We start from the raw sequence: 14,945 nt of genomic DNA, 5'->3' as shown, positions 1-14,945 counted from the left end.
TGCATACAGTAAACTCTATCCTTTAGGGACTTTAATTTTAATAGGAGCATTTGCAGCTGAAATGTGATATTTAATTTTGGATCAGCAAATGATTCTGACATTTGACTTGAATTATCTTCTAAGCGAGGATCATATTAATGATAATTCGATTCATATAGCATATTTTCAGCTGTTTTATTCCATCCCCCAAATGTTAGAAAAACTAACTCATATCCCCAATCTTCTTTGGGAAACATATCTTTGTGCATTGTGGTAGAGAAATTAATCATATACCACACATCAAAAGTTATTAGATAGTAAAAATATTTGGTTTCTGATCCTAAACCAATCGTGAAGGGAGGACTTATCATATTTTGTTGGTCTGATGCATACAAGTATTGTTGTATGCAATTTAGAAAATCTTAGACCAACACATGAGGCTTTGTTCTTATAAGCAATAGTTTAGCCATTAATAGGAGGTATTCAATGCTAAACTAGCTTGGATATAAACCAGCATCATCAAGATGAACTATCTTGATTTCATAATCTGAAAATTATGCTCTTAATTGAGAAAGACAATTTCAAATGCCAAACTGCAGGTTGACAATAAACATACATGTAACCATCTTATATATGCATCTATAAGTGGTTCATATGATGGGTGAATGGCCCCATATTCACCTTTTATATATTCCAGAATTCGGAGATTTTAGTCCCAACTTTAGCTGGTATAATCAAGTTATTATGAGAACAAGCAACACAAGAGAATTCTTGAAGAATCTTCTAGTTTTTCAGTATATGTTTATCTGAATTCTCAAATAGCTCATTTAAAAATGGCAAATGAAAACTTCAAGTTTATCATGGCATGTGCTATCTCTAAGTAAACTTCTGGTTTACTATGGCACAAACTTTTGCATCAGTAAACTTCTGATTTACTGTGGCTACTTTTGTATCAGTAAGTTTCTGATTTACTGTGACTGCTTTTGCATTAGTAAACTTCTGGTATATTGTGATACATGATGTAGTACAAATTTGAAGAATAAGGCAGGTATCTTCTCACATACATATTTACCCCATATGATTGTGGAAACATAAAAATTTTTAATCTTTTAATCATTTGTAGTCTCAGTATGATAGTCATATGTATTAGTAAACTTCGATTTATCATAACATATGTTTTGACCACAATAATGACAAATAAGCTCTTCGGGAGCCTTCCATTTATTGTCCACAATCAAATATTATTCAGACACTACTTGTGTCATGTGTCTTCTAGACAAACAGTTAGCTCTTCAGGAACTTTTGTTGTACTGCCAAATATTGTTCAGACACTTCTGGTGTCATGAGAGAAAATCATAATCAAATGAACAATATAAAGCTAATTCTAAATTTATAAATGACAAAAATTAAGAATTTTAATATTTCTACCACTAACTTTGTGATAAATATCTCCTTCAAGGAGAAATATCATTAACATCTGAATATTTTGTATCAATACGGCAACCACATAGTCATTGCATCTTTTAAGGAAAGATACACGAGTTGTTATTTCCTTCGGGGAATTCAATAACTAACCATAATATATTAATGTGGTTGTAGTAGAAAGCATTCTACAAGAATGCTTTTGCCTTAGAATGACTTAATAAAATTATCCAAGATATTTTACGTACAACAAGTACGTATGGCAATGATCTTTATGCTACAAAAATAATATTTATATCCTCTATTATTCTACCTCTCCAGGATGTGAGTTGTGGTATTTCTTCATTTACTCCAGGGAATAAAAATATACTTCAAAAATAACTTTGAATAGCTCATTATTTTGTTTAAGTACATAAAGATACTGCTTCAAAATATTTTCCTACTTCAAGAGAAAATTTCAATTGTGTTACTTCTTCAGGAGCAAATTTTAAATACGAAATATTGAGTATATATTCTCTCAATCATATTAACTCTTCTGGAGGTGAATTGTAATATATTTACAACAAGAGCGCGTTCATATTTACGACTTTATTAATATTATCACATTCACTTCAGGGAATAGATTAATATTTATCAAAAATTCTCATCCTTCAGGAAATCGAACATAATTATCTGAACGCGCATTAATCACATCAAATTGTGATGCTTCAACCTCTTTTAAAATATTTACTACTTCAGGAGCAAATCGAGGCGTGCATGTAATATAGAGAATATTTCTCTAACTTATCTTTAATTGTAACCATAGAAAGCCTAAATTATCACTTCTGATGGTCATAGGCATATACCACTTCTGGTAGTTAACAAAATTTAGTTACAATGAGATATACGAAATATAACACTTCTGGTGGTTGTATATTTCTTGCAAACTCTGCTGGAGTTTAAGTGGATCTAACAATGTTATCCACTTTGTAATCCTTTATTAAGATAATAAGGATGAAAACAAATACCAAAATAGGTACTGTATACGTAACATATAACCAAGCAAGCGATGATAAAGATATTAAAATATAAGCAAAAGGCTCAAATTAAATTACGCAAATTTGGCCACTCCATATGTAAGTGATATCTACATCACTACTGCCAAGAAGAAAAACTCACCACCTCAAGGATATAATCTGCCTTATGATACTCAGAATGAACAAGATCTGACCACGGACATAAAAGTGTCGCCTTACATCGGAGATGAACACTGAAATAGAAATTAAATTCGATGTAAGTGCTCAAAATGGCAGAGTCTCGTGCTGATAACGTGTTATAAAATAAAGATTATAAAAGAAATAAACTGAAGACAAGTATGAGGGAGATTGATATTTTATTCAACTTTCAAAGTTATGTTTATAATGAACTGAAAACTACTCTATTTATATAAGAAAGGAAGTAGCTGCAAGGCTTTTCAGGAAGCAGTTGTAAGACTTTTCTTTAGCTACTTGTAAGCTGTCTGCATGAGCTGCTTGCAACCTACCTGTTTAATAAAAAGTTGCTGCAAATTATTTCATGGAGTTGCTTGCAACCTGCCTGCATCAGCTGCTTCTAGATAAATTTTAACAGAGTACTAAATAAATAAGATTATCTATAGCGGAGTAATGAATGGACATCCACAATATAATATTTTCATAATAACTCATTAACTTTAGGACAAAAAAATTGTTATTCAATTAAACCAAATGTCAAGATACTACAAAATATTCTCGGCTCGGGTATAAATACTAGTTTTCAGTAATAGTACAGTAATAACAAGTTGCTCTGCCAAACAAATAAAGAGGTCCTGAATTCGACTGTAAAGAAGAGTTAGAAACCCCTTTACGCACCATCCTTAAAATTCAATTCTCAGAAATCAATGGCCGATTTACCTATAGTTCGATTTGAGGAGAAAATCATAGAAACAGTGGAGAAAAACCCTGTAGTGGTAGTCATTGGTGAGACCGGTTCTGGTAAAAGTACACAACTTTCACAAATGCTTTATAAAAGAGGGTATGCTAAATCTGGAATGATCGCTGTTACTCAGCCTCGCCGTGTTGCTGCAGTTTCTGTTTCTAGGTAATCTTCCTAAACTTTGTATCTTTACAATTTACATGTCGTGTTGAATTTATTTTGTTTCCTTTTTTTTTTCCTCTTCAAATTTAATGCACTCAATATGTTCGTTTATTTGTTTGTTAAATCAAAATTTTCATTGTTTTCTTGTCCGGCTACCTGCTACATCCTACCCGCAATTATGAGTAGAACTCTGGCCACCATTAGAGTGCCGGAGCTAGGAGTTTATACGAGGTGATTAAAAAATGTCACACAGAGAATTTTAACCTATGACGTAAAGCAATTTTTAGAACCCCTTTGCGACTTTACTTGAACCTTCCCTTAGTTTTTGCCCTATTTGCACAATATAATTTTTCAACGAAGGGGATTCAATTCATCTTACTCCATCTCTATTCTTCGGGCATCTTTTTCGTCCTAAAAATTGGAAGAGCGTGGGTAGGGCGGGCTTGGAGTGGCTCACTGGGTTATTTAATGTCATTTTTAGGACCAAAAAGATACCCGAAGAATGGAGATGGAGTACGATGGACCCGCTGTATAAGAACAAGGGTGATATCCAAAGTTGCAACAACTACTGGGGCATCAAGTAACTAAGCCATACTATGAAAGTTTACGAGAGGGCGGTGGAGCTGAGGTTGAGGATTGTGACTATTTCTGAAAATTAGCTCGGATGTATGCTGGGACGATCGACTACGGAAGATATTCATCTTGTTAGGAGGTTGATGGAGCAGTATAGGGAGAGGAAGAAGTATTTACATATGGTGTTCATCGACTTAGAGAAGACTTATGATAAAGTGCCCGGGGGGGCATGTGGAGATGTTTGGAGGCTAGATGTGTTCCTGTTGCATTCATTAGGGCTATTCAGGACATGTATGATAGAGCTAAAACCCGAGTGAGGACCGTGGGAGGGGACTGGAACACTTCCCAGTTATGATGGGGTTATACCAGGGGTCAACCCTCAGTCCTTTTCTTTTTGCCTTGGCGATCGACGCATTGGCGCGCCACATACAAGGGGAGGTGCCGTGGTGCATGTTATTTGCAGATGACATTGTTCTGATTGATGAGACTTGAGGAGGTGTTAACTGTTAACGAGAGGTTAGAGGTTTGGAGACAGACCCTGGAGTCTAAATGTTTCAAGTTGAGCCGGACCAAGACATAATACTTGGAGTGTAAGTTCAGTGGTGCAACTCAGGTAGTGGACGAAGACGTGAAGCTTGATTCACAAGTCATACCTAGAAGAGAAATAAATACCTTGGGTCAGTTATACAAGGGAATGGAAAGATTGATAAGGATGTTACACATCGTATTGGGGCGGGGTGGATGAAATGGAGGCTCACTTCCGGTGTTTTGTGTGATAAGAATGTGCCACCAAAACTTAAAGGTAAGTTCTACAGAGTGGTGGTCAGGCCGACTATGTTGTATGGGGCGCAGTGTTGGCCAGTCAAGAACTCCCATGTCCAAAAGATGAAGCTGAAATGAGGATGTTGAGATGGATGTGCGGGCATACCAGGTTAGATAGAATTAGAAATGAAGTTATTCGGGACAAGGTGGACGTGGTCCCTGTGGAGGACAAGATACGGGAGGCGAGACTTAAATGGTTCGGGCATGTGATGAGGAGAGGCGCAGATGCACCGGTGAGGAGGTGTGAGAGGTTGGCCCTGGAGGGTCTAAGGAGAGGTAGAGGCAGGCCGAAGAAGTATTGGGGAGAGGTGATTAGACAAGATATGGCGTTGCTCCAACTTACTGAGGACATGACCATGGATAGGAAGGTATTGAGGTTGAAAATTAAGGTAGAGGGTTAGGACAGGTAGCCAAGCGTTGTCCTTGTCAGTAGTAGTAGCCTTAGTACGTCATTTAGTGTTACTTGTGTATTCTCGTATCCTTTGACTTCTGTGATTACTTGTTATTGCTTTCGTGTCGGCTTTCTAATTACAATACCTAGTGTATTTAGTTTTGTATTTTTGCTTCGGTTTTCTAATTGGTATGCTTGTTGTTGTTGCCCTTCCTTTTCCCTATCCTAAGCCGAGGGTCTTCCGAAAACAACCTCTCTGCCTTCTTGAAGGTAGGGGTAAGGTCTGTGTACACACTACCCTTCCCAGACCCCACTTGTGGGATTACACTGGGTTTCTTGTTGTTGTTGTATTCAATTGAACGACCTTCCTTCAAGCTGCCTCCGCCACCGCCCACCAAGACTTGGGCAGGCAATTCACTTGTACATGTCTATGAGAAGTTCAGTTCAAAGTTGCAGATGAAGTTAGTCTAGTTAGGCAGGTTGTGGGAGCTATACCAATCTCTTGGAGTTAGTTAGAGTTAGAGTTAAGGAGTCAGTTATGAAATCTCGGAAGGATGAGAGACTATTAAATATTCTGAAGGAAATTGCTAACCAGAAGACATTTCAATGGAGATGCGAGAAGAGAAAACAGGGTTATATAGTAGTAAGAATTTAGGTAATCTGAGATTTTACTTCCCTCTTAATAAGAGAGTCATTGAGGATTATGCTAGCAAGTATTTAGTATGTATAGTTAGAGACTTCCTTTATGCCAGATGATGAAAATTTAAGATACGTTACCTGACGTGGGAAGTCTTGTTGGTTGAGATGTTTAGTTGGGGCAAGGGTAAATGAGGAAAAAGACTTAGTAGTATAAGTGCATTTTTTATTGTGTTTGATAAAACCAGTGGAGGAGATTGCCACATTAGCCTTGACCTGAATCCACTCTTGAAGGTAATAGAAGCATGAAAAAGTGCTATTCGACATTTTTTATATATATATATGGTTTATGCTATAGTTACACCAACATCTGGTGTTCTCTATTTGCTTCATTCTTCGGCTTGTAACTTTATTTTGGTTCATTCTTTGATAATTTCCTTCAACTTTTCATGGACAGACGAGTTGCACAGGAGCAAAATGTTCGACTTGGAGAGGAAGTCGGTTATGCCATAAGATTCGAAGATAGAACTTCGGAGAAAACACATATCAAGTACTTTTTGTGGTTCTTAATTATTGTTACTAGCAATTACCATCGTTGGCGCTTTCTATTGGTTTAGTTCCCTTGCTTCTTTTTTGACATTTAACTGGAATAGTACTCAAACTGCAGATATCTTACGGATGGAGTGCTCCTCCGCGAGAGTCTTTTTAATCCGGAGCTGAATCAATATTCCGTCATCATATTGGATGAAGCACATGAGAGGAGTTTGAACACGTTAGATCCATTTTCAATGACCTTCTTTATGTTTATCTCGGCTTAACATTATAGAGATATATCCAACTGTTAGATTATTGTGGTCTTTCATTCACCTTTTGCTTAGATCGTGTTGGTTATCTCTATAGATGACTTTTTTCATTATTGAATTATCAATCACAGGGATATATTGCTTGGTTTAATGAAAAGATTAATCAAATGGCGTCACTCAAACTTGAAAGTTTTGATCACATCAGCCACTCTTGATGGTGGAAAGGTATCTAGGTTCTTCTCCGACTGTCCCGTCCTTACCGTACCAGGCGAGTTATTTCCCGTGGAAATAGTACACATCTCAGAGCGCCCTAAAAACTATGTGGAGGCTTCTCTAAAAACAGCTATTGGTATGACGAGAACTATGACATCTCATATTTGTTTTATAAGTTTGAATCTTGGTTTTATTCCTTCAATTGTTTCTTGCTTTCTACTAATCTGAAATGTTCACCTTTCCTTTTGTGTGTAAAATTTCTTGTTTTCCTGAAGTGGTCTGACAATTCATTTTGGTGCATAGATATTCACGTACGGGAGCCAGAAGGGGACATTTTAATATTTTTGACAGGGCAGGTGAGTTTTATGGAGTATTTCCTGTCTGATGCTTTTTCTGTATATCGCAGTCCTTACTCTATTTCCCAGAAAAAAATAAATGTTCGAGATGCAAATCACTATTTCCGGGAAAGTGAAATTGAGAATCTTATTTAGGATGACATAGAGAAGTTGGTAATGAAGTTGGAGAAGAAAATTCAAAGCTTAGATGAAGGTTCTTGTCTGGATGCCTTAATCCTTCCTCTTCATGGATCCTTGCCACCCGAGATGCAGGCAAGTTATTTCCTTCTCAAACTCCTTGCCCTGAAATCCTGAAAATTCTAGATCTAGTTGGTTCAGATATTAGCTGATCTATGTTGTGTCTGACTTGACCCTTCCAATTACACGAGAGATTTCATATTTAAACTGAGAGTTTTACTGAAGGTGAACTAAAGTGTCATAGTCCTCTAGTCAAGTTAAAAATAGGAGTATCATAGTCCTAGCTGGCTTTCTGGAACCGATATTGGTAGTTGTCTGTGCTGCAACAATTTCATGTTTGTTTCACTTTTAGGTGTGAACGGTAGCATCTTGATTGACTCAATCCATTTGATTACCAGTTGACAACAATAAGTTTTTTGGTTGTTGAAATATGCGATAAATTATTTGGTTTCCGTAGCTGTTGTGACACAGTTTATATAGTGACTCCACAACATAAGTAGAAGTCAAATATGTGGTTGAGTTGAACTTAGCTTGGAGGACAAACTTTTGTTTGATTGATCATCTTCTTTATGAAACTTCAGATGATTGTTCTTCTTCTTTGTCTTCATCCACATTTTAAATGGTTTACCGAGCTGACTACTGGTAGTTGCGTGGTTATTGCTCTTGTAAATTCTATATGCGTTTGCGAGTATTTTCCTTTGGTTCTCTTATCACAGTTATGTATTGAACATTTTTCCTTTTGTTATTTCTTTTGATGGGCAGGTGCGTGTTTTCAGTCCTCCACCTCCAAATTGTAGGCGGTTTATTGTTTCTACAAATATTGCTGAAACGTCTTTGACTGTTGATGGTGTCGTGTAAGTAAACCTGACACCACTATGCACGATTATTGGAGGTTATATAAGTGTTAACATATTGTCTGCTTCATTGGTTCTTATCCTTTTGTGACTTTGTGATACTTAGAATGCTCAACTTTCTGTTTCTCACTTCCCGACAGATGATTTGCAGTGATTGATCACATGCAATAGTGTGGTCGTCAAAAAGAAGAAAACTCAGTTAATTGCTAAACTAATTGTTATCTAGAGAACCAATAAAGGTAAATGGGTGAAATCAATGGGATTTTAATCTTTCCCCTTGGTGTTTTAACGTGCTCTCTTGAGCATGAATATGCAATATATGTTTCACTATCAAAAATTTGGGGAGGCGAGTAATGCTTACACTTGGAGTGCTAAACCTTGTACAACGGGTATTTCCAGCTATTAGCATTTACTTTAAAGTACAAAAAGGGCAGCCCGGTGCACTAAGTTCCCGCTATGCGCGGGGTCCGGGGAAGGGTCGGACCTTAAGGGTCTATTGTACGCAGTCTTACCCTGCATTTCTGCAAGAGGCTGTTTCCACGGCTCGAACCCGTGACCTCCTGGTCACATGGCAGCAACTTTACCGGTTACGCCAAGGCTCCCCTTCTTACTTTAAAGTATAAACGCTTCAAAATTTTTAGTTTACTATCCCAGGAGTGCTATTGTATATTTGTTTGAATAATATTCGAGTAAGCATCTTCTCAAGGAAAATAATCATAATAATAAAATAATTGAGCACACATCTTTTAAACAAAGACCCCTGCAAAAATTGTAGGATAGGTACTTACAGAACAGTAATCGCAAAGAAATTATCATGTACTTTACTAGCGTTTGTCTTCTTGTCTACTTGGGTATTTTTTTAGTTATGTAATAGTGGTTTTCGGGCTAGCTTGCGCGGACCTCGACTATTCTACCTTATACCTGCATCCTCCACCAAAAGAGTTACTCGAAAACTCTGCTCAACAAGGCTTAGGCAGGAGGGAAGCAATTAGCTGACTTTTTTGCCTATGTTGGGATGTGAACCCTTGTCTCCTATCATTCCAACTTTATCAACCTCTATGACACACCCTTGGATGCAGGTCGGGAGTGTTTTTGAGTGGACGTCTGACCATTTCCTGCTCTTGCAAGAATGTCATCCCCTCTAAGGAAGGCCTTAGGCAGTAATTTGATTGGTTATTTCTATTTTTATTTTGAAGATTACCATTGTCAGTAGGCCCGTGTAATTTACTTATGCAATCAACTTAGTTTTAGGATAAGAAAGTGTTGTATCTAAGAGTTGGGGAATTTTTCATGATAGAAAGGAAGTCGCTTTTTTGGGATTTTGGGGGGGGGGGAGTAGGAAAAGAGCAATATCTAAAACCTTGCTTATGCCTGTTTAAGTTTGACCTTATTTCTTTTGGACAGGGATTGTGGAATTATTGAACTCAAAAGATCCTGTCAATTCTTCTCTTTTACAATATCTGACTGGTATGACGTATGAACGGAGTATTTAGTACTATGGTGAAGTCTTAATCATTCTCTTCCTTCCACTCCTAAAAATCGACGGATTCTCTTTAATTGTTCCTACTTCTATGGAAGCAAAAGCATAATTAAGAAGAATATGTCCTTCCTCTAGGCGAAAGTTTCCACTCATCTTCCCTCCCTTCTTTCCCACAGTGTAGGCTACAGAGTACTAACTGTGAACTAAGGTTTATTTTTATTGCTGTTCATTTTGCTTGCTATGTAATGGATGTTAGATTCGTATTTTCTGCTTATGGACATCATTAAACAGCTTTTTCATGCAAAAAACCTGATGACAGGTATGTCATTGACTCGGGGTATGTGAAGCAACGGCAATATAACCCATCAACTGGCATGTACTCTTTGGAGGTTGTTCAGATTAGCAAGTAAGTTAACATGTGTAACCTTTCTCTCTTTATTTTTGACCTGGTTTTGGGTGCTTGAGAAAGGACTTCTGTTTGAGGTGTTAAGTTGCATTAACAGTCGGAAAATCTAGCTTTTTGATAATGAGAAGGCATTCGTGGGAAAAGATTGTTCCTCTTAGTATTGTTCCAGTCTTTCCCCTTAGTGTGTTGGTCCAGTAGTTCAAGGGTTGCTTGGAGGAATTTGGAATTAATACCATCTTTACCCTGGTATGCGTTTAGCCACCAGACAGTTTTTGGATACCTAATTGACTACTTTGTTCTGTCGGCAGATGAAAAGTATATGGACAGAAAAACTCAGTCTCTGATCTTTACTTAGTGTTCTATTCTTTGTTTTGTCTAATATTTGTTGATATAGATATAGGATTATTTCTACTTCAGTAAAGTATATGACTTCTATTCCTTTTAAATTTGTTGATATAAAGTATAGGGTCATTTCTACTTCAGTAAAGTATATGTTTGAGCTTTCCACCTATGAGTGACTGCAGGGTGCAGGCAAAGCAGCGTGCAGGACGTGCTGGAAGGACACGTCCTGGAAAGTGTTATCGTTTATATCCCTCTATGGTTTACCATGATGATTTTTTGGATGCCACCGTTCCTGAAATACAAAGGTCCTCATTGGCTGGAACTGTACTTTATTTGAAGTCGTTAGATCTCGCCGATATGGATATTCTCAAATTTGATTTTCTCGACTCTCCTTCCAGTAAGCATCAGTTTCTCTTACCTTATTCTTTGGTCTTATGCTCCAAGTCTCCTCTGCTTTTGTAAATGTTTACCTGTTCAATTGTTCATTGTTTTGTTGCTTTCGTTGCAGTCGAGTCTTTAGAGGATGCCTTGAAGCAATTATATTTAGTCGATGCAATTGATGAAAATGGTTCAATCACAAGCCTTGGACGAAAGATGGCTGGTAATAGTTCATCTCTATTGTTTTATATTCTATGTTAGACAGACTAGAGGTCCCCTTTAAGCCGTCCCACCTCAAAGAAAAAAAAACTCAAAACTTTGCTATGAAAGGACGAGACATCAATTTTCTTGTGCATTTGGCTTCTTCCCTTGAGAAACTATGGAGGGAGTTCATAAACCACACTACAGTTCTCCTGCAATCCATAATTCTGGAGATCATAAAGTAATTCATTCTGGAACAGAACTACAGGAGATCTAACTTTTCAATTTTGTGCAGAGCTTCCACTGGAACCTTCTCTTTCCAGGACCTTACTAGAGGCAAATGAGTTGGATTGCTTGTCCCAAGCATTGACAGTTGTTTCCATGTTGTCTGCTGAGACCACGCTGCTTCCTGCCCCAAGGTATATAGAATTGTCCAGAATTCTTGCTTGTATTCATTCATGGTAGCATTGATGTCTGTAAAATCCTATTGTTTTCTGTGCAAGTGAGCTTGATTTTCGTACCAAGAAAAATCTAATATACTCTTCCGTAGCAAAGAAATTGAACCTTTCTGCAGCATTAAAGCATCTGAACATCTGGTGGTGATTTCGATGCAAAATTATGCATACTATCTTTGTGAAAAATAAAATATCACATGTAAAGAAAGTTTCTTGATAAAGAAGTGGGATGATTTAGAGCTGCAAACATGAACCTGAGATCTAGAATGGTTGCTTTATTCCAGATTTAGTGTTTTTATGGTAAAAAACCTCATAGAGATTTTCGAACATGAAGCTTGTGAACTGAAAATAGGAAGTGAAGGATAAGGTTACGGTGAGAAGAGCAGCTTGATTCTTCAGAGTCTAAGTGTCAACTAATATCAGCATCTTCTCCTTCTAAGACACTGTCAGAAAGATTATATTGCTACAGTATCTTTTGTATCAAAAGATTGTCAAAGTCATGATATAAGAAATATGTGACTCTTAATTAGGACTATTCTATTTCTCATAATAGGGTAACCAAAGTGGTGTGTTATCAGTTTTCTATACAGATATAAACATTCCACATGTCGAAGCCTTACATTGACTTGATAAAGAAGGCAAGATGTTTTGGTCTTCTTCTTGTTGTTTTTCCATCTTGAAGCATTGTCAATTTTATGTTCTTCTTTGGCATTCTTTTTGTCCCTCTGTACTTAAGCCGGCAATACCTCAAAGCTGACTACTAATTTGTTAACTTGCAGTAAGATCTCTGAGAAGAAGAGGAAGCACACTCCTTCGAACCTTCCTGATGGTGCTGGCTTGGGTGATCACATCCAGCTACTCCAAATTTATGAGCAATGGTATCAGACTGACTACAACATAGACTGGTGTAAAGAGAACAACTTACAGGTATTTTACTGTACTTCCATGGAGCACCATGAAGCACCATTGAAATACATTTTTACAGTACAATTGGTTTTGTTATTCGAGTATGATAATCCTTTTTTTTACTTTTTATGCCATTGGACATAAGTGGAATAACATACTATTCATTTTGGATCTTGTTAATTGTAGGTCCGCGGGATGGTGTTCGTGAGAGATGTCAGGAAACAGTTATCTCAAATAATGCAAAAAATTGCTAAAGGTAATGGTTTCCTTTTGCTAGAGTTTTCAAAATACAAGCCATTGATAACTTAAGGTCTTCCCATACTGTCATGTTTGGGGTTGTAGAATTTTAACTTGTCCCTTTACATCATAACCTGGCGTATGTGCGCCTCCTTTGAGTTAGGGTTTAGCTCTGGTTGGAGTACTGGCCCGCATAATAGTTCTGAAAAAATCAAGGTCCTAAATGTTACTTTATGTTGTCTTCTTAAAATTAGGCTCATTAGATGTCCAAACAAGCAAAAGACGGAGAGACAGCCCACAGGAGTATAGAATATTGAGGAAAGCATTGTGCATTGGTTACGCAAATCAGCTTGCTGAGCGGAGCATTCGACATAACGGGTATCGGCCTCTTGGTTTCAAGTCTGAACTCGTACAGGTTATTACTGTTTCACAGTGCTAGTTTGTCATGTTTCTCCTTTGTGGAGGGCATGGTCTACAGTTTCATCGTTAGTTTGAAGATGAACTCTAAACATGATGTAGGAGCTCTCCTTAGTTATTATATTTGGGACTAGATCTATATCTGCTGGCGTTATAGTCTAGATGTTCCATTATTATTGTTTTATACTTGAACTGGCATATTTCAATTCAAATCTTGAGTACCTTTTTTATTTGTGCAGGTCCATCCATCTTCTGTGCTAAAAGCAGATGAGGATGGGATGCTTCCAAACTATGTCGTCTATCATGAATTAATAGTTACTTCACGCCCATTTATGCGTAATGTATGTGCAGTTGAGATGCGATGGGTTGCACCAATCTTAGCGAAGCTTGAGAAACTAAATGTCTTCAAACTGAGGTAAGTAACATATGCTTGACATTTGAGGTGACTTTTATTATCCTCTCCGTAATGTTTGAACTTTTCATGCGCATGAAAAAGTGGGGGATCTAGTCAGCCTGATAAGCAAATTCAAGAAGTAACTTTAAACGTGGAAAAGAAAGAAATTGCTACTATTCAGTCACCTGAAGACCGTGACAGCAGGATACAAGCTGCTCGGGAAAGATTTCTAGCTCGGAAAGGTCAGAAGTAGCATTACAATGGTTGTTACTTGTTCAACAGATTGATCAGTTATGTGCATGGACTATCTTTGCCAGAAAATTGTTTGCTGCTTGGCTGGAATGGTACAATGTAACCCTTAAGCGCCATGATGGAGGGTGAATTCACCCTAAGCTTCATACATGGAGGGTGCAATTTTCCCACTTGACTTGTCTTAAGAATGGTCATATGGATTATATACCTTTCTCGGCCTTTTGACTAAGATCAAGTGTAGTATCTGTTTTTATCTGTTTAAAGGCCATCTGTCCACATGATATTTACAAGACTGCTCAGACGGATTCTTGATCTCAAACTTCCACAAGAGGGAGCAGCTGTTGAATGTAAAACAATCAAATTGGCGAGGAACAAGCAAGTTATAGCAACCTGCGTGTTGTGGCGTGTTGCGGGTGAGTGAGTCTTGATGGACAGATATATGATGAAAGACTCCTCATCAACCATCAAGAATGGCAAATTTCATTATGCCCATGACTATATTTGCCAACTGAAACCTAATATATAACATCAGGTGTATGTCACAGTTGTACATTTTCGAAATTCTCAATTGACCCTTAATTCAGAATCTGGTTCTATTTTTTAATGGCCGAGAAATCTTTGTTGGTTAGCTTGGGTACGGTTTGAGATGGTGCATAATAACCTCGTCTTTTTACTCTTTTCCACTTAAATATCAAATTTTAGTTTGAGGTTGTGTTTGAATTGTGATGTCTATTTAACTTACATAGCACATGCGACGTTTTTACCACTCAACTAAATCCCCAAGAGCCAGAAGATGTTTCTATTTCAGCCAAATTATTCTTTTTGTTTGGATGTTATAATTATACAAGATGCTGCTCGCCCGTGCTAGCACAAGCCCAGTAATTTGTGTTATGGAGTATTTATTAATTTGAGAAATGTATATTTTTAGCCGTAGGCGACAATTTTTTTTACATGTGTATTATATACATATTTTATATTCTTTTTAGCTACTAAACAAAGGCGGATTTAATAAGGCCCGAGAGGGAGGTACGCCACTCACTCGCAAGCTTCAGTGATACACTGCATATAGGGGTGTGTGTGTATATATATGTGTGTAAAGTGCCACATGTAATAACAAATGATACAAAGGTGCTAGTGATACACTGCATATAGGGGTG

The 14,945-nt window shown here is 37.4% G+C and overlaps 1 protein-coding gene and 1 pseudogene across 4 annotated transcripts; both read left to right on the top strand.

The window, feature by feature from the left end:
- The first annotated feature begins 3,196 nt into the window (after positions 1–3,196).
- LOC104109114 (probable pre-mRNA-splicing factor ATP-dependent RNA helicase DEAH4) lies at positions 3,197–14,416 on the top strand. 4 transcript variants are annotated; one of them, XM_070192257.1, is made up of 17 exons: positions 3,366–3,498; positions 3,977–6,211; positions 6,375–6,467; positions 6,585–6,689; positions 6,852–7,069; positions 7,237–7,289; positions 7,425–7,541; positions 8,229–8,320; positions 10,120–10,206; positions 10,731–10,945; positions 11,057–11,149; positions 11,423–11,546; positions 12,362–12,509; positions 12,675–12,744; positions 12,980–13,140; positions 13,382–13,557; positions 13,639–14,416. In XM_070192257.1, the coding sequence occupies exons 5-17, from the start codon at positions 6,871–6,873 to the stop codon at positions 13,787–13,789; spliced, it is 1,686 nt and encodes a 561-aa protein (XP_070048358.1). In that variant the 5' UTR covers positions 3,366–3,498; positions 3,977–6,211; positions 6,375–6,467; positions 6,585–6,689; positions 6,852–6,870; the 3' UTR covers positions 13,790–14,416. The 4 variants fall into 4 exon arrangements, with proteins under 4 accessions (XP_009616612.1, XP_033515301.1, XP_009616613.1 ...); XM_009618317.4 differs by lacking the exon at positions 3,977–6,211 and having other exon boundaries at positions 3,197–3,498; XM_033659410.2 differs by lacking the exons at positions 3,977–6,211; positions 7,425–7,541 and having other exon boundaries at positions 3,197–3,498.
- On the top strand, positions 13,993–14,112 carry LOC117279807 (U2 spliceosomal RNA; annotated as a pseudogene).
- Positions 14,417–14,945: the final 529 nt, after the last annotated feature.

This window comes from Nicotiana tomentosiformis, chromosome 12 (assembly GCF_000390325.3).
Source record: "Nicotiana tomentosiformis chromosome 12, ASM39032v3, whole genome shotgun sequence".
NCBI lineage: Eukaryota > Viridiplantae > Streptophyta > Magnoliopsida > Solanales > Solanaceae > Nicotiana > Nicotiana tomentosiformis.
This window is presented reverse-complemented; position numbering and strand designations above follow the sequence as displayed.